This window comes from Rhopalosiphum maidis, chromosome 2 (assembly GCF_003676215.2).
Source record: "Rhopalosiphum maidis isolate BTI-1 chromosome 2, ASM367621v3, whole genome shotgun sequence".
Taxonomy (NCBI): domain Eukaryota; kingdom Metazoa; phylum Arthropoda; class Insecta; order Hemiptera; family Aphididae; genus Rhopalosiphum; species Rhopalosiphum maidis.
This window is the reverse complement of record NC_040878.1, coordinates 80,240,906-80,263,073: the sequence shown is the minus strand read 5'-3', so window position 1 is coordinate 80,263,073 and position 22,168 is coordinate 80,240,906. Positions and strand designations below refer to the sequence as shown.

At 29.7% G+C, this 22,168-nt stretch overlaps 1 protein-coding gene across 7 annotated transcripts in view; it reads left to right on the top strand.

The window, feature by feature from the left end:
* LOC113553311 (potassium voltage-gated channel protein eag) overlaps positions 1–22,168 on the top strand; it is a 192,889-nt gene that overhangs the window by 101,860 nt on the left and 68,861 nt on the right. For all 7 annotated transcript variants that reach the window (XM_026956584.1, XM_026956583.1, XM_026956586.1 and 4 more), the window contains one exon: positions 15,810–16,988. In XM_026956584.1, coding sequence (XP_026812385.1) covers positions 16,910–16,988 — 79 coding nt within the window. In that variant the 5' untranslated portion in view covers positions 15,810–16,909. The remainder of the gene's footprint in view (positions 1–15,809; positions 16,989–22,168) is intronic.

Genomic DNA, 22,168 nt, shown 5'->3' with positions numbered 1-22,168 from the left:
TGGTATACTGACATAATTTCTTTTATATGTTGTTATGGATTGAATATTTTAATTCTAACCGTTTGAAATTCTCATTTCACTTTCAACATTGGCCAGTGTATAATGTATAATATAATACGGATTAAAATTAACAATTTATGACCACTTAACTGTTATGTTTCGCTATGAGCAGATGCTACGACCTGAATTACCTCACTATTATACTGATTTAAGTGAAATTTTAAGATATAAGTTTATTAAATAATTACGTTTGGACTGTTGAGATACAAAATTGGGACAGAACAGGTTCGTTTTTATTTTAAATTCCTTAAATGATTTTTTTTTTTTTTTTAATTCAGTTACTTCTTGTTGTGAAATTCGTGTGAGACAACAGTTTATGTGTGATTTAAACATTAAATAACTAAAAATAATATGTAACATATGTTTTACTACTAAAAGTTTTATGAACGAGATAAATATAATAATATAATGTGTTCATTTTATATAATATTTTATAAATGTATAAATTACATTTTTTTAACATGAATAGTGTATGTATTTAAGTATTCCTATAAATGTAATATTTAATTGCATTTAAAAAAATATTTCAAATACTCTTAAGCATTTATTGTCTGAGATTGGCTATTTGCCGTGGTGAATTCTATTTTAAATTCATCGTGCAAGTTGTATATATTCAAGCTTTTTTTTGCAGTTATTTTTTACTATATTTAAACATACCGTTATCAGAGAAAACGATTCAAAATATTGTTTTCTATACACGATAAGTTAAAGTGATTACATGATGCCTGCTATTACAATGATAATGTTGTGTTCGGTAACGTATCACAGACACGAGACTCTACCAAAGTCATAATTACATAATAACGTATATACTATATAGTCAGTATACACACTGTATTCAGTATAACATGTAATATATATAAGTCGTTATAATATTATTATAACAACAATATGCTCATCGTGGTGCAAACAATACAGTTTTCTATGGCATAGTTTTCAGAAACGGTTGTTTTGATAATATATATATATGTATTATTCTTATTCTTATTATAATATATCGTGTAAAAAATATGTGTGCGTGTACGTGTTGCGATGATGATATTATTATAAATGGTCCGTTTGGCCGACGAGTGATAAATGGTCATGTCGCAACGCTAATTGAGGTTGTAATACGCGCGCGCAGTATCATAGTTATATATCATTTACGAGGATAATCCGTCCGTCCGTCCTATGTATTTATATTATCAAGGTAGAAGTATATGTAGGTACGATTATAATACGCGTATATGCTGGCGTGATACGCACACGTCAACTCGGTGTGATGGATTAAAAAACGAAACGCGCGAACTTATAATAATAATAAAATCGTCGTTGGAGCGTAAATTCGGTCGTGAATAATGTCGTATTATAACACGTTACACGAGCCTAAGGGTGTTTACAGACTTTTGTTTCATCCCGTAAACTAAAATACAACGATTCTAATCAACCGAAAATGGTAACACAGTAGTGTAATATTTTTTTCTAATAATATTACTCGTAATATTTTTTTCGGACAATTAATATTGATATAGATACAACATAAACAATATATCCGACGTAATATTATATTATGGTTACAAAAATCTATATTGTCGGTGGTCGTAAATAAATGCGGGTACATTGCGTATGACTGACGATTAGTTGTTATTCATTTTTCGTACACGGAACGGATTTACTAGCATTTAACTGCGTTGATATCAAATTCCTTTCAAAAAACATTATATTGGCAAAACAACACTAATGAGCAAACTGTTTGACGTATGCAGTTAATGATTTTTTAAGCGTATATTTTCAATTTGTATGACTATTTGTTAATTTTTTTTTTGTCATATAATTCATTTGTCTTTTATACGTTAGAACCAAACGAACCATTTGTACAATTTTTTACCTAACCTAACCTAAGTTGAGCCTATTTATTACATTATTTAGTCGTTTCATTAAATTCAGTGTATTATTATGGTCATTCGTCACTAAAACTAAAGCTTTTACTTAATACGTTAAGTGTTTTTTATTCTAAACTTTAGATTCTATAAAGTTTCGTCATTGTACACCACAGTTTTTCTACGAACAGACTACATTAACACACATTTTTGGATTAAAATAATAATCTATCGCTGGGTCACCGTTTAATGTTTTTTTGACGTATACGTATTTTGCATTAGCGTCATACATAGGTACTATGCGTAATAATTATAATATGCATGCACTAATTGTGCGCGTGCGCGTTTTGACTGCATCAGTAACAGAATTCGCTGAAACTGCCATTAGACTGTAACTGACGTTTCGGATTTTATTTAAAACCATAGCAACGCGCATCGTGTATACACTATCATATACTATCTAGGCAATGTTATGGTAACCAATATTCCACAAAATCTGTCTCTGAAAACCTACCGTCAACCAACTTACAGGTTACTCTGGACAGCGATGCAATATAACCACGCTACGCAGTGGCTAGTGATTAATGCTCAATCTATAATATTAATATATTATATTATTACATTACGGCGGTCGTCGGTTATCTTGGTGTATGGCGTGCATATAGAATATAGATCCACTGCAATCGTGGATAATAAAAATTGGTAGAGTGAATATGAAATTAAGAGGGAGGAGGCATGAAACTCAAAAAAATCGAATAAGTCCACCGTGGAAGTTTTTTTTTTTAATTTATGTAAAATAGAAAAAAGTATTAGTTAGAAAATATTTTTAATTTAGTCGACAACCGACTTTCTTTACTTGACTGTTGGTTCTATTCTACTGAACAAGTTTTATCATCATATATTGTATTTTATTTTTTTTTAAGAAAAAATGATCCAATTTAACATTTAACATGAAATAGGTAATTTTTGCGAGTGTTGCATTTAATAATTTTAAGAATCATCAATGATTTTCAGCGTATTTCTAAATCGTTCCAGATCATCACACTAAATATTATACTACTAGCTGTTACGAAACGACTATGTAGCTTCGTCTCTGCAGCCAAAAGACGATTATTATTATTCATCGCTGTATCACGAGGCTCGACTGTTGTGTTATATTAAATTGAGGTAAACGAGTCTATAGTGTGGACACTGTATGTGTGTGCATACAATTATTTATAGCCGTCCCGAAAATGTATATGCATTTCGTATACGGATTACAGTGTTATAATGTGGTTAATATAGCGTGATTCACGATGCGATGAGAAATAATATTGTTGTTTTTAAACGCACAATTAAAAGAATACTATACAGGTACTTATTAATAACAAACACACTAACGAAACGTTAAGCTACTCGTGCACAAACCTGTTTTAAAATAAATGTTGACCTAAGTTCTCCAATATAATAGGAAAATACCAAAATATATAATCTAAAAAACATATATAGACATTTAAAAATATTGGTGAAAAAAAAAATCCTCACTATTTGCTTACACTTTGAAATAGAAGTTTTTTAAATTTACATTGATCACTGAAATGAATACTCTTATTGATTATACATTTTTAAAAAGTATCAATTTATAAAAATAATTAAAACCCGTAACTGATCATGTCTTTTAGATTATTACGATTGAAATTTATATAGTATATTTATAAATACACCTAAGATAACTGGAATTTATATTTTATTCTCAGATAAAAATAATTCAATTTAAACTCTACACTTCTACAGTAGTATAATTAGTCATTCTATTTATTGAAAAAAAAAAATACATAAAACATTTTTAATAAATAGTATAAACTTAACAAGTAAAGAGTTTCTTGGTGTAATAAATTCTTGCTTTCGATTAATTTTTTGAAATAAAATAATTATAATATAATATAGTGACCACTATTTGGTGAATTTGAAATTAATAAGTAAACAAATAGATTATAATGAAAGATAAATACTCACTTTTCCCTAAAACTAATTAAGTTTTTGGAAATAATTTAAATTATTATTAACATGTTTTTGAATTGCCTCATTATAACTTCCAATGTTTTTATTAGACCATACTAAATTACCTTCTAAGAAAGAGGAAAATTATAATCAAGGAGTTACAGCATAATATGTACCTTTTTAAAATATTACCTCTACAGTTCTCTAAATTTTAATTTTTGAGATGCAATTAGTTTGAAGACCAAAATATATGCTATTTTATTAGTATTATGGTAATGGTTGATATATTTTAATTTTAATTTTTTGTATAAACTTTGTTTATTTGTAAAATCTCACTCGACTGATATAATATCGATATTTATTGTTATATTTATAATAGTGTATCTAACCTACAATATATCATTTATTGTACATGTGTGCATAAATTATTGTATTATTATATTGTCATATGTATTTATGTGTGTGTGTGTGTGTGTGTGTGTGTGTGTGTGTGTGTGTGTGTGTGTGTGTATGTGTATGACAAGAATAAACAAAATATTATAATAGGACGAGAGACGTTTTAAATTTTAATTTTCCACTGCAGGGCTTTAACCGGACCGACGTCGACTCTCCGTAGCGGGCACGCGCTTATTTACATTTCGCTGTTGAGGCACAAGAGAAACGCAATAATATTACGACTCCCGGGGCCATGGCGATGGAGATGTCGGATGGGTTGGTAAATGAAGAAAAGGGCGGAGGAGTAAATAACAATAAAATATTCAAAGTCGCGCACTTGGCGGGAATCGCGAGCCAGTTTCCGGCCCTTGGCAGTTTCGCACCGGAAATAACCGGAGGTTAGGCTCGCTCGTCGTCGTCATCTGCTGTTGACGCCGCCGCCACCATCTCAGCACATTTTAATAATAATAATAATAATAATATTATTATTATTATTATTAATATATTGTGTTTTGTATATATACAATTGTTTTGTGTAGAGTGGTCCATTTAACTTGATTACTTGGGCGATATTTGTGATTTTGACGCTAACTCTTTTTCTATGTTTACTTTTATAAACACATCTTTTCATACTAATTTTTTAAACATTTATTTTTTCTCAAAATTCCGAAACCATTAATTGTAATTACATATTCTGAAATGAGATACAGTTAAGGTATTTAAAGTTTATGAGTTTGCATGATAGTAATGCAGTTCACGAAGCGATACATCCCTGAACTTCAAAGAAGCTTTAAACGATTTGGAATATAAAATCGACATCATTGGTACATTGAAATGGTTAGAATATTTTTTTTTATCTAACAGTCAATATGCACAGTGTATACATTCTATTATCTCACAAAAAATTAAAACAATTCGATTACAATTAACATTTATTTTTGAAATGAAACAATATGAAAAAAATTGTTCTCTGTGTTGGTGGAGGCTTTGACTTGCTATTTCATAAATTGAAGGCTGGGTGTGGGTTCATTATCGTGTAACATATAATTTTATATATTACTCGTATATTATAATAATGGTTTATCACAGGCAAAAGGTACATTTATTATTCTCCGTAAAGAAAAATATATTTTTATTTGACTTATATGTACAAGCTTAAAAACATACGTATGTACAATTATTATTTTGACAAAAGTTTTATAAATATCTACGATATTTTATACAGTTTTAAAATAGCACATTATTTTATTATAATCACTTTACCTTTGAAAAAAAAAATAGTTTTAAAACTTTTTATCATACAGACATTTTAATTGTTCTTTAATGACATTCATACATTTAATTAAAAACCAAACATGTTTCTAAACTTTAAAAACAACTTTTTGTTTTTAATAAAAATGTAAGTATACTTTCAAAATGAACTGCTAAGACCCTTGTCACTTACTCATTTTTATAAGCTTAAATTATTATAAAAATAAAACAATTGTTTCAATATTATCTTGTTACGCGTACAAGTATATATACACTGATATTATTGTAATATATACATTGCACAAGGATGATTGCATTACTTTTATGTCATAATAATATAGTTAGAATACCTAAATTTATTTACGAAGAACCCTGCAGATCACCGTATACAGACGAATAAAGTCTTAAGACTTTATTCGTCTGTATACGGCGATCATGATGTTCCGTTATACTGTATGCTGTATCTTGTAAATTGTTCACTAAATACCTAAAACATTATATTTAAAATTATTTATTTATATATTTTTTACTTTTGATTGTTTAAAGTTATCAGAAATTCAGGCTTACTAGCATAGATATCATTATCACATTCTTAGATATAACAACATGTAAAATCAATTATCAAAATAAAATATTAATTTATACACACGTGAGTTAAAGATACATCACTATCTATATAATATTGACCGAGATAGTTTATTTTTATAATATTAATTGATCTGAGATTGTGATTTTATAAATTCTTATTAACCAGTGACAGTTTTTGTAAAGGCAAATATAATATATATATATATATATATATATATACATAATTGATGGACGTGTGATGATATATTATGTATTAATAACCATACAATTATAATTTAAAATTTACTTTAAATAAGATAGTGTCATTTACAATATGTTTACATTTTAAAGAACTATATTAATTTAAAGAATTGCATGATCAAGATCGCACTCCTAAATCTATGCATTAGTCCCTGATAATGAGGGTAAAAATTATGTATGCGAACGTTTGTTTTTAAATATTAAGAAGTATTATTTTGTGTTACGCGGTATCTACAATTACAAATAAATAAAAACTATACATCGATGAGAAAGTACTACTTAAATACTTTCGGCATTCACGCGTTGTGAAAATATATTTGGACACGTTTATTAATCTATATTAATAAATAGCTCGAAAAGTTTTTCAATATAATATTCTAATTTATATTGTATACGGTTGATTTATCGTTTTAATTTAATATGTTTAAGTGCGTGAATCATTTATTCAACGTACGGTGGCGGAATTCGAATAAAATGCCAATAGAATGGACAAATTTGACCTCAGGAGAGTTGTTTACTAAGGATTATCATATTTATTTTTTATTTTAGTTGTACATGCATTTTAATTATGATTTTTTTTAAATTTTTAAAAAACCTACTTAAGGATTTTCGTCTATAAGCTTGGATATTTTATGCTTTATATTTTTTGATTCACTTTTATATTATGACTTATTAAAGACCTAATTGTTTCGAAAATATACTAATAAAACTAGGTAAAATATAAATGATCAATATTTGATTTAAAACCATCAAAAACCATAATATTGGTTCAGACGTTTTGAAAAAGACCCATCATTTTTACAATTTATAGTTTTTTTTTTATCTCTTTACAACATATCCTAGTCGTTAATAGCATAGCAAAAATTTTTATATTAAAATATGGTCAAGTGTATTTAAAAATTTCAAAAATTATTATTTCAAAAAATACGTTATTAAATGATAAAAAGAATGTAATCATATTTAGCGAATCGACTCAAAGTATCCCGTGTATTGTACTGTCGACGAACCGTTATGTAATAATAGAACCCGTGAATGGTATTTATTTTATTTTATTTTTTTATTAACTGCTACAGACGTTGGTTATAAGAACTATAGTGAGTAACTAAAGAGTAAAAAGATAGACGGTCTTTTAACAGACCTTTTTCATCATCTGTCCATTGATGTTAAGTAGGTTGAAAATTCAAATTGAAACAAAAACGCTGTCATTTTTATCGTTATCGTAAATTTTGTGCATTTTTGTAGCACATTACCATATAATATTATGTATACACAAAACGAAAATTAAACAATAGTATTTATATTGCGGACACTTTCCACACATACGTGACCATATTAGTATGTATGTAAAATGTATGTGATTTTTTAACTGTTTAAAATTGATCTATTTTTTCACGCGAGTGACTATAACGAATAGACGAATTTCCGTAGTTATAATATCATTAAATTGTATGGGAAAACGGCTGGTTTTGGTCAGCTGGCAGCAAATAATAGCATAATACCACATTCTGATACATTTATAAATGCTCTGAACTTTAAATTAAATACATTTAGTGGATATTATGTATGTATTGCTATTTGGTTTTAAAATTTTACTGAACAATTTTTTACAGTAGAGCAAACATAAAACAAAACGAAACGCTAGACGGAATCTATGCAAACAAATATAATACACCTTTTTTTGTTTTTTAGTAGAACCGAAATATTATATTCCCATTTTTATCATATTATCAATTTAAAATGTATTATAATATTGTATATTATGGTCTGTCAGTGTAATTGAGTTCAATTTTTGATGATGGACTGTAGTGACTTATTCTATCATTTGGATGATATTGTACACGTCTATATAACGCTAATCGGTGACAGACGTGTAGTAGATTTTCCAAGTATGTTTCAGAGACTTATATTTTTATCAAAATATGCATTTAATAATAAAATAATAACAATAATTTTATTACTAGTTACTTGTATACAATAAATTATAACATAAGCGATGATCAATAATATCAAAATATTATAATGATATAAAATATTATATTTTTATCATTCGTCGTTTAATTAAGATTACAAAAATGATAATAATGGTAGGTAATAATAAATAGTAGTATTACGGACAGTTAAGTTCGTAAAAGGATCTAAACATTTCTAAATATTCGATCCGAATTTAGATGTCCAATTCGATTTGGTTTGAATTCAAACAAAATATATATAATTTGATAAAGATACAGAAAAAAATGTAATGATATGATCGTTGTTAGGTATATACTATTCGTTCATATTTTTTGTTATGATTTTATTTACATCATATCAATTTAAATTTCTCAAAAACTTTTTTTAAGTTTGACTGTTGTGTCATAAATTAATAAGATATAAATGTTTCAGTTTGGTTTTAGAAAAGTTCTTCTATTTTTGGTATCAAAACTGGATTTGTTTTCTCATCGAAAACGTTCATTTTGATCTCCCTTTCCATACATAATGTTATTTCATACTTGAACGATAATCGATGAGATACAATTACTATCATTACTAACACGTACAACGGCGGCATTTGCCAATAAAATAATGAAGTCGTTTACTACAAACACTATCACCATCACCGCAACCCGTACACTCGCCTTTTGTATAGCTCTTGGTGACTATTTGGCGGCGACCACGCAACAGATCGGTTGCCAACGCGGTTGTGGCTGCGACCGCAGTTCTGAACTTCTGCAACGGTCTATATATTTTTAATAATACGATTTAAGGTGCAGTGTTACATCGAACACGAAACGATACTTACTTAAATACAGGTGGAATCGAAGTATACATACGGAGGTAACAATAGTACATATTTTATTTTCGAAAAATACCAATTCGTTTTCTTTTCGATATATATTTGTTGGAAGAATTGACGAAGACGGTCAATTTAATTAAGTTTAATATTGAGGCAACAAAATTGCAGTTAATTCGACATAAGTTGGTTTTAATGTTTAAAAACTAGCGGTATATATATTTATCATTTAGACTTTTTATAATCGGTGTTTCTCGTGACATTTTTTGGATCAAGTCCTACCTTATACATGTATACAAATCACAATATACTTATAGTTAAAATGTTCAAACCCGAAAACTTAACACTATTAATTGGTTTTTAAACACAAATTATTGTTAAATTGTATCATATTATTAGCTATGAGACCGATATTTATGTAATATTTATATTACTGTCGTACTTATAAAAAAAAATATCGGTTATTTTTAGTTTGAACATCATCGACTTACGTTTTACGTTGTGCGATATTTTTATCGACTACGACACAAATCAATTATTATAATAATCACGTAAAACGTGATTTTCCTTCACGTCACGCGTCGCTGTAGCACGTACATTTATATTAGGTAGTCAACTTTGTATCGACATTTACTTTACAATATTGTACCAACCCAAAATTTATGTTTTTAATATTGCATAAGTCTTCGTATTTTTCATCGTTATCTAGTATTCACGTTCCGTACCAATCTACGGAATCAAATTTTTATTTTAAAATAACCAAAATAATAATATTATCGATTCTTTCGACAGAGCAACAGAGTACACGCGATGTAAATCGATGGTATTCATAATATACGAGATATTAAAAAATTATAGACAAGAAAAGGAGTGAAGTGGGAATATATGTATAGGTGTGCTGGAAAATCTTTAACTATTTGTTATACAGTCGATATTTGCCTATCAAAGTTTCCACACGTCAAAGTTATTTGAAAATATAAAATTTCGGAATATCTTGGTTCGCTCAATATGTTTCGGCCAGGGGTAAATGTTTCCTAGAATTTCTCGGTGAACACGAAGACAACGAATTCCAGGTTAATTTTACCGCACACGCGTTTCCTCGGGTGATTTACCGGGTCGGCAGACGGTGAAGCCGAGAGATCGACGGGGGGCTGTATTGCGGGCACGTTAAAATATATAATACTATGTTCGGAAGGTAAGTATAATGTACAGCTGATATCGCCTGTTACGCCGCAGGCAATGTGCGTGCAATTCCCGTGTCGGGTCCCATGTCCCCGCAGAGCAGAAAAACGACAACTACAACGTGACGCGACTCGACGACGACGACAGAAATAATAATAATAATAATATATTATTATTATTATTATTATTATTATTATTATTATTGTGTGCGCGCGTTTCGGTGATATCGAGAGTGCGCCGGTTATTCCGGACTAATCAATATATGAATATTACATGCTGTTGTGCTGTACGCATCGAAATTATTCGTAAGCGCACTCACACTCGACGGAATTGATGTATTATTGTCCACGGTCGTATATGGTATACCACCGAGGGACGCTGAATATTACGCTTGCAAATATACGTATGCCGTATAATACAATATTATGTACCTGAGTTGCGTCCTAGAAAAATATCTCTTTACCTTTTTTTTGGATTTACTCAGCGAGTTACCTCTCATGAGGTTATTTCGGTGCGATTCGATTATCCTGCAATATTTTTAAATTTTTAAAACGGTTTCTATAATTATTATTATGAAACATCGACCTTTATTCCGATAAGAAAACGATTCTCGATTGGTGCTCTGTGAATTTAGGCTATAGACGCATTACTATTATTGTAATCGTGTGAAATATTCATATTATTTTTTTTAGTAATTTTTAAAATTTAAATTCTAAAAAACTGTTGACATTGGTTTTTATAAGTTAAACGTGTAAGATACTACATGCGTTTTTATTTATTATTTATTAACTAAACTATTTAATTAAAAGATTTATAAAATATTCATAATATTTTATAAGTATTGGTTGAAAACTAAGAAAATTTGGAAAATTACTAAAATTATTGTAAACAATATTATATAAACGCGACTAACAGTATTTATATTATTATACATAAAAACTATACAATTGTTCAAAGTCAATTAGTATTAAAGTTAGAGCTGGCTCTTTTGTAAATAATTGTTCATTTTGGAATATTCCTCTGTCTATATTCCTATATCTTCCTCTGTACGCGCAGTTATATAATATAAAGCCATGCACTAAAATAGTATGATTATTTTATCAGTATAAAATATACGATATTTCGTAGTCTAGTACTGAACGTATAATAAAATCCGGAGGTTCCGATAATATAATATTTTGAGTAGTAGCGCGAATGAACTTCGATTCGATCGTTTCTGTTTACGATATTTTGAAAATATTGCGTTTCAATATAATATTTAGGACTTACTACTTATACAATGTATTGTGTATTTTGAATATTATATTTTATAGTGCTGGACTTGAACGTGATTGTGTAGGTACACATTTTCGTTATTATTATTATTATTTTTGTGTACGGCTGCACCGAGTATAATAATATTGTTATATAGCTCTAAAGAAATAGCGTTGTATGGATCTATCTGCTATGCTGCAGGCATATGTGAGGTGTGGTACGCAATTTCATATTACGGGATTGATTTTAAGGCGATTTTCTCTGTGGCATACGCGAACGTCATGGACTGTATGTTAAAACAAATTTATCTATACCCTATTTCAAAAGTAAATATCTAGTCTCTTGACCAGTTATCGTTTGATTGGTTAACCTAATCTAACCGGGTGAATTATAACGGATTCGCCTGTCATTCAATAGATCTGACTCAAGGAATCGAATTTTAGTCTTCAATTAATAGGGATGCGTGGAAATTGAAAATTGTATGTAACGATATCAACATAATATAATATTTTGTAACACATCTAGGCAGGTGGCCTACTTTTAAATAGGTACTACTATGTCTATACTCCTAGTTCTCCGATCTATCTATTTTTTCAGATAGCCCACATATCTTTTCAAGTATGATTATCTATATCAAACCACATTAGTCTATTACTAGGCACTTGATAATTATTTTTTTTTAAATAACAATGCATTATAATCATATTTTTATAAGACAATGACCAAATTTTTACAAAATACAATTAGATCAAAATTGTTTAGTTAGGGATTTAAGGTTTTGGAAAATAATCAAATTTATTTTTTAGTTTATTATTTACTTTTTGTTACATCATTCTTAGCTGATTCAAATCCAATATGAAATAATACATAATAATATTATGGCACAGAAATTATTAGCCAATTGTAATAGAATAGTATTAATTACAATTTAAAATGTATAAAAGCTATTATTAGATAAAATATTGATAAAGGAAATAATATTAGCAATGACAGAAATATAACGATAGTATAGAAAAAGTTAAATATCATATGGAATGGATAGACTAAATTAGTCAGTACGGAGAAGAATGTAGTTTTACAAGATAAATAATTATTAAAAAATAAGCCAACAATGAAAATTAAATTTTAACTACAAATTTGTAAACATAACATTTAAAGAAGAAAAAAGTTGCATCATTAATTTTAAACGGTTTATGAAACGCACTTGAAAAAAAAAAAAAAAAAAACAATTTCCAGACATGATGTGACTTTTAAACATATTATTACGAATTTCTGACATTTGTTGTGAGTGTTATGACTTACGCCCACACAATATGACGAGTAACGACAATACGTCATAAAATATAGTATAATGTGTTGCATATTATAAGCTTTAGGTTTTCAGTGGTTCATTTTCGCGGTCAACTTGTGAAAATTATATTCGTACTCCTGCGTTGGACCCTATCGTTCCGGTCCCGAGGATTAACCACATATTACTATATTCCTAGATATTACATACCTACGTATGTGTGTATGTGTGTTTCGGCCCACTACATTACAAAACGCCTCGCCCGACTCTCGTCGTTTGCTAACTGTCAAAACATGACAAAACCACTGGGCGGTCGACGCCGGTGATTACTGTCGTGACACGTATCGCAGTACACGGCGACGCGTATAACAGTATTATCATCACAGTAAATTGTCGTTTCCGCCATAGTCACCAAACGAATTAACGAGAAATGCGTAAACCGAGAGAGAAAGTTTCGTGGGGCTAGAAAACGTTTCGGACAAGATGAAAAATCGAACAAAAATTAATTAATATTAAAAAATATATATATAAATTGATATTATAAATTTAAAAATTTAAATTCGTATGTTTACGTTTTGTTTGTTACGTACGCCTATTATTTTAAATGAATAACACGTCGGGCTATGTAAAATAAAAATGTAATTTCCGATTAGAAATCAAAGCTTTTTTAGTATGTTACATAATACTATATAATATCTGCATAACAGCTTTATCGTTGCGTGGTATTTTTTAAAAGGTTTATTTAATTAACATCTGTAATAAAGTATAATTTCAAACCGGACGAGTATTTTCAAACTGTTTAGCCGTCAATTCTATGGGTATAAGTAAAATCGCTCGACTGTAAAATACGAAAACCTTAAAACGATAATATTAGTCTAATTTATAGGTAAAGGATTACCGACATTTTCACGTCTTCACGTTTATCTTGTGTGACATTTATATTTTCGCCACATAGAGTGGTAATCATTTCATAGTTATACAATGTGAATCTGTAAGATGCAAACAAACATGTTCAATACGGTCGTAAAAACCGATAACTTTGCTCACAAAATGTTTATATTTTGTTTTACGTAAAATAATTAATCGGATACGTTTTAAGAGTGAAAAACACGTAAAATTAAAAATAAAATATCTGAAAGATTTCAGAATGTTATTGAAACCGATGGATCGATACCTGAAGCTATTACACACCATTGTGTGATAAAAATTATATTACAAACAAAAACTTCGACATTCGTTCATCCGCGATAGATTCTACTGCGTATTCCACTATCAGCAGAATGCGGGTAAACTTGGTATGCGCATATCATTATAATAATATCTACCTACATTGTTTTTCTCACCTCGAATAGAGCTCACGCACCGCAGCGATATTATGTGCGTACGCATTTATACCTTTTATCAGCGTTAAACACACTCTTCTCATCCGCACTTGTTGTGGACCCTACTCATAAACGCCGCTTGAATCGCACCACCCAGTGGGCCGGATGGTAAATATGTATTATTATGCGAAAAGTCTGTTCCGTTTGATTTAGTTAAAAACATAAAATGAACACTCCGACGCGTGGTATTTGGGCGTTGACCCCGAAACGACTTGTTATGAAGTATAGAATATCATAGTAATAATTTAATAACGATACACCCGAAAGATAGTTAGGTTCGACCTACTCTTGAGCTATTGGCAGGTATTTGATAAACAGTTGATTTACTATAGTAAATGTGTTTTTAATAGGCATACAACAGTTTGTCACGATAAACCTACGTCATTGGCAGGTAACAAATATTGTACAAAATACGGATGTAATTGTAAGATTGCTAATTGGGCATGAAAAAATGAATTAATTCAGTACACTTATTATTTAAATACTAATCGGATCGTTTTTCCCGGATATTTTTTGGAAAACTTGTATAATTAATAGTTTATAGCTTGCCTACTGCAAATGATCATATCCCCTCCCCATTTTAAAATTCTAGTTTCACTACCGCATATAATATAGTGCACTACAGTGTAATCATACATATTTTATACTATACAAGTTTGCGCGTATATAATATGATATGAACCTTTATAGTTTATATTGTATTCGCACGGCGTAACATTATCTGGCGTAATTTAAAAGGGGGGTGGGTATGACCCCCTTTGAATTTTACAACCGACGAGCAAACGCGTACAACGCACGGAAATTAAAAAAAAAAAAACGAATTAAAAGGGTGTTGTTTGAGTTCAGAAAACCGTATAAAGGCTATGCATGTAAACCATATATTATATAATATTATTATATAGTGAATACCAGCCTTTATTTATCGACGGACCAAATAGGAAAAAAAATATGCATTGCATATATGATATTGCAGCAAAAAAGGTCATCTAAAAATTTTCAGTGCTATTTTTATATACCTATATGAAAAATGGTTTTACAATACTATCATAATATTATATTACATTGTGTGAATTTTGGGTCATTATTACTTTATTAACCAATTTATTATAATATATAATATACATTTCAAATTGTCTATTTGTTCAAACTTGAAACATATAGTTATACTTTAAGTGATGTATGAGACGATTAAAAACTTACATCAAAGTATATCATAAGTTCTGACTATTTTTTCTACATCTACATAATGTGATACTCATTAAGTGATAGAACAGTGTACGGATATTAAACGAAAAAGGAACATAAAATGTATAAAACAATTTTAAAACAAAATATATTGTATTAAGCATAATGGCACTCATCTAACTTAAACCTACCCGACGCGTCCTATATCGTTGATCTAACTTGATGTAAATTTTCGATTTATACTTATATATTATAGTCTATAATACAGATATAAACTCTATATCCTTTTTATCATGGTCGAAGTCTAATTAGATGGTTTTTTTTTTTTTTTTCAGGAACTCGTAAGTGCGCCCTCGCCCAAAAGGCTCCTGACCTCTCACGAGTCCATGCTGTCCTCCATTGCCGCCATAGTTGTTGTGACTGTCGACGACAGCTGTGGACCTCGAGAGCAACTTGACGACACTAACCATCGTCAACGCCGTCGTGGTCGCTATTTTTCTTTTTCTGCCACAGCAGCTAACACCTCTCACCACTGCCGTCGTCCAACGACGATCCTACCGGACCAGGTAGCCGGGCACAGATGAAACCATCATCACCGTCTCAAACGTCGTCTCCACCGTCGCCATCGACAGCCGTTTACGGCTTGATCGTCGACCGCGACCGGCTCGGGCAAGATCTCGTTCAAAAGCACGAGGAGTCGTCGCCTTCCTAGTTCGCGTCGACCTCTCGACGGGGGGGTGGAGGGCTCTTCGATGTACGCGCGATCCACCATTACCACAGCAGCAGTCGCCACTACCACCGCCACTGACCGCACTGACGACCGGCGTCGATTATGAAGAAACACAAACGCGAACACTTGGATTGCGGCTGACGACGATAACTGAACTGCGGTCCCGGGGGGGACACACACGATCACTCGCCACATACACACACTTCACAAACCATACACACACACACACGCCCATACACACATATACACACACATATACACACACCCCCAACCCACCCACCCACACAAACACATACCCATGATACGCGCCCACAAAGGATACCGCAAACGACATCACTGCATATAGCTGGCAGCTAAGCGGTACATACATTATAATATTTTTGTATGACAACTCGTCATCGCGCCTCTCACCCCTCATCCACTCAAATTAATCTTACGAACAGCTCACGCCGTCGTGTTTTTGATACACGATTTTGTAGATATTATATTATAATATACGATCGATGTGATAATATGTTTTCACTCGAGACCGCGACGCGAAAATTGTGAAAATATAACACAAAGCGATACCGCGGTCACCGTTGTTGTCCTAATCGTCCGCGTCGTCGTGCGCGCGTTTTATTTTGTCCGCCAATATGGCCGAAACGACACACTCGAGCAAACATAGCTAACAGCCTACTCCTGGGTAACAAAGGTGCACCCATTATGCCAGGGGGCCGACGAGGTCTGGTCGCCCCTCAAAACACGTTCTTGGAAAACATCATCCGAAGATCGAGCTCCCAACGTAAGTACACACACTGGTTTCATTACTAATGTAAGAAATATTTATCATAAATTATGTGTGTTAAAAAATATCATATAACATAATAACATTGACTATGGATAAATTATGATTATAATGGATATCATTGTAGTTCGCAAAGGTTGGTAGGTTCATAAAAACAATATTTTAGAGTTGTTAAATTGAATTAACGTAGTTAAGTTAAAATTTATAAAATGTTAAGTCTAAAACTGTAAAATTCATATAATATAAGTAACTCAAATCAGTCAAAAGTTCATTTTTTTTTTTTTATTGTTTTTAATTTAATTTTTTAATTTTACCCTTGATCGTCACACTTACCCATACTATAATTGTTGTGCAACAGTTAGATATTTTGTGTTATAACTAAATATTTTATTTAAATATATTCTGTGACCTAATTTTTTAATTTGGATCAAAACTATTTGATATTAGGTTAAGTCAATCACACGTTCGTGTCAAGTAATAAGCTAAGAAATATTTATTAGTTTATTTGTATTATAAAATCATTTTATACAGCATGATTAAAAAAAACCTGATTATTTTTCATATTAATTGGAAAAAAAGAAAAATTATTTCAATATACACTGTAACAATAGGTCGTAAAGTTAAGAAAAAAAAAATACATTTTTAACTGTTCAAGTTCAATGACTATATTTGATAATAAAATACAGATAACCACGGTATAAACTCACTATTAATTTGGTGTTATCATTGAAAACGATCGATTTGTTCGTTCCGACACGATAGCTTCGGTACACGTTTTATACATTAGACTTAAGTATATCGCGCGTATTACAATATTGAAAGATTGAGATCGGAGAGCGCTTCGGGAAGGAAAATTCCTTTCTTTATCGCCGGAGACTTCGTCGCTGTTTTGAACGAATTTTTGATTGACTATTGTACGGATGCAACAACAAGTAGACGTTTTCGTAATATTTTGTATCCAGAAAACGTTTCTAACGCCAACCCTACCATGGTATAATAATAGCCGAATACGAAAAATGTATTGTCATCATTGTTGGTTTATTCCTCTGATTATATTAGAACGATTATCTTTATTCAAATTGGTATAATTTTAAGTACAGTGTTAAAAGAATACAATAACTGTTTTTAAATAAATATACGGATAAACAAATTAAATTTAATCTCAAATAAGAAAAATGCTTTATAAATTTAATTATTTAGGTTTTACTTATCCTAATACATTCAGTAAAATATTTTTCACATTATAGTATATTCATATATAGATAAATCTTATTAAAATATTGTATTTTATAATACAAGACACTTTGTGTTGTGATATTATTTTTATAATAATTATTTAAACAAAACTTGAACATTTACTTTCGAGACAATTTTAATTAATAAATGTAAAGAACTGTTTAATAGCTCGTGGTTATTTTCTAGATTACCTATTATTATGCAAATGTTGAGTTTTATCTGAAAAGGGGTATTTTATCAGAGATAAACTTTTTCATGAATAAGTAGTATAATAACTATTTATATAACTATTTCTACCATAATTATAGTAGTAATTGGTAATAATAGTAGTTAACTAGTAAAATATAACAATAATAAACAAATAGACATTTTTAAGTAAAAATAATATTTTTATATTAACGTGCATACTATTTATAAAATCAATGATATGATAATGGTGTACGAACTGTATAATTATTTAAATACCTACTGTTTAAATATACTTATGTCTAACTGTCTGTTTATATAATTGAAAATAAAAAACAATCGAAAAGACTATAATTTGAGCACCGTATATCACTTATCCAGGAGTTAAATATTTAAATAAGACGGGCGGGCTCGTAAGCTTTCAATTTTTTTTTTTAAATACGACATACGATAAAATAATTACCTTTAATTTATAAATCATGCATAGTAAGTACCAAAAAATTCCATATATTGATTATCCAAATAAAAATATTATACATTATCTTAAACCTTCAAAGCAAATTAAAATTTTTAATTTAATGGTTATACATATAATGCAAGTTATTGGATGTTAGTTTTAAAAAATTCAAAATAAAATTAGGAAAATCAATTTTGAATAAATCTAGAATTTAATTTTCAAAAATAATTTATTAAAATTTTATTGATCCAGGCATCTCTTAATGCTATTCAATTTAAACTTTGTTTATTTATTATATTTAAATCAGATAATTATCATATCATTCTCTAATCGTTAGTTTTTTGCTAATATTATTATTCTCACGAAAATCCAGATTTTACCGTATAAAACAAAATTATATTTAAATTTTACAAAAATATATTTTTTGGGTTTTTTACTTTTTTTTATAGAAATAAATGTCATTAAATTAAAAAAAAAATTATCAGATCATTGTTTAAAATTTTTAAATAATCCCGTTTAAATATTTTATTGATTTTTATTTAAAACATACTATATATTACATTATTTATTATTAAAGTGTATTACGTTTAAGTTGTTTTAAGCGCTGAAAGCAACGTAAATTTGAATACAATGACAATGATACTTGTCAGGGTTGAATGGAAGTCCGATTTGGTGCATGCTCGAATTTGTTTTAAATTTAAGGACCGGTGGATTTTATTTTGGTATATAACCTGTTAAAATGGTTTTGACATGTAATCAATTATTTTAATCTATTATTAATAACACCGAAATAAGATACAAATAGTCTTAGATACCTGCGATGATCTTATATCTGTGATAAAATTAAAAAATGTAGAAAAAAAATAACTTTAGAAAACTATAGGGATAGCTACTTAGATAACCGAACATAAAGATACGATAATAACGTATTTTTTATTAAAGCTGTTATTTTTTCAACATATTATTAATATTGTGACATTACACCGCATCTATAAGAAAAAAAAAACATTTATCTACTAAAATAACGATTGGGTTGTTTCTGCCGTTAAAACATCAACGTGGCGACATATTGAGATTTCCAAGACAACGTCATAAATATTAATTGGACTTAAGATGAAATTTTACGATCAAAATCTAAACAAATTAAAGTAATTGAGCATAATAATATAATGTCAACCAAGGCGACTTCACTAGCTAAAATGCCGTAAATCTAAAAATTTTAAGGACACAAAAGTTAATTACATGCTATAAATTATATTTATTATCAAGATAATAATTAAATATTAATTTATTATAAATGCAATGTTTTCGTAAAAAATAAATCAACCTACCGTAATACTAATAATACAAGACCATAATATTATGTTATTTTTAAATTAGCGGATTTATAAAAGTGTTACATATTATTGTTATCGCGTACGCCGTACAACCCTAACTACACATATGCATAATGGTGTATCATTAAATACAACAATTATATAATATGTGTATGTATATTTTGAATTTGCATACACATTGAATTTAAAGTACAAGATTATTTATATGCTTCGAATATTTGTCATCTCGACAACTTTTTTGATTTCGAATAAAACAGTACTTCACGATAAAATAAAACTATAGGAAACTCAAAATCATAGGGACAGAACTTATCTATTTGTCCACATTATGACGCGGCGTTCACCACATTATATGATTCATATAATACTATTTTAAGAGACGACCCAATAAATGGTATATTATTAATATGTTTACAATATAATATTACTAATAATCAATGTGAGCATTTTAAAACTGTAACTTTGTTTATCACACATTATTATTTTATTATTCTGTCACTCGCGTCATCTACTCAAATAATGTTAATTACGTTGACGGACACGACGGTATGAGATTAATATTATAATGAAATTATCGAGATAATAATATATCAATATATATATATATATATAATATAATGGATAAAAACAATTGTACTTATGAAATTAAGTGTACTAATTATGATTTATTTATTCAGTAGATTAGTTACATCTAATTTGTAGTTTCGATCAGGCTTGCGAAAAATTAACAACATAATAATTTGAAAGTGACAATTCAATAAATTGATGTATTAAACATTTAGGATACATTCCGTACACATTTGATGACGTATTTTTCGAGAAGGGGAAACAATAAGTTTGACTTTTTTCACGAAATTCATAAGACGAGTGATTTGTATTATTGCTCATCACGAGTACCTGCGATGATTGTGATACGAAAAAGGTACAGCTCGATGTATTCAACATAGACTTGGCACTTGGATAATATATCGAGAGCTTCTGGAGTTTGATAAAATTAACAGTTGGATTACGACGATCAAACCGTGTCGAGATACACAGGTATAACCGTTGGTGAGGGTACGAACAATATGGAAAACTTTAAAAATTTATGTTTTCTCGAAACTTAGGTATTCGCCATTGGTGTAAAAACGGCTTTGTTCGTTTCAGTGTTAATCCAGTCCCCAGTGCAAGGTAGTTGTAGGAATGTGTAGGAGGTTTAGCAGCAGCAGCAATAGTAGTAGTTGTAGTTTATCTTATTATATTATATTTTATTGTGCACGTTTGTTGAAGGGGATGTAAATAAATTGAAGGATTTCGAACGGGTTCAATATCTGACACGGTTAAGCCTCGAGCTACGCGTGCTGATATTCCATCGGAAATTTCCATCTCTGTCGAACGCTATCCGTTTACCCGTCTCATCGATTTCGATCTTCCTATTTCAGCTCCATATCTTCGTCACCTTATGGACTTACGAGTGGCTGTTTATTTTTTCTCCGTGGATGGGATACAAATAGAAACTCCGGGCTCATATTTTGTTTTGTTTTTTATTTTCATAAATATTTTTTTTTATCTTTAAAAAACTTCGGAAAAAGCAATTTGTATTTAAAAAATCCGTTGTGTGAAACAGATACTTATTTTATAATGTATCAAATATAAAATTATTTAATTAGGAAACATCGTCAAACGATTATGTCACCGAATCCGTGAACTACCTGCTGGCATGTTGACAATCCCGCGTCGACAGCGGGATTGAGATTTCCGCGGTCTATTTGTGGGAGATTGCCTATTGTAGTATTATAATACATTATATACCACTCTGTTATCGAAGTTTATTTTGTAAATCCGTAATGGGCACGTGACTATAACGACAACGTCGACTGACTACTAAACAATTTTTCGACAAATGCTTTCATATATATTGTATATGAGCCCGGACATTTTTTATTTATATACTATTGTAGTTTACCGAAAGCGTGTATGCC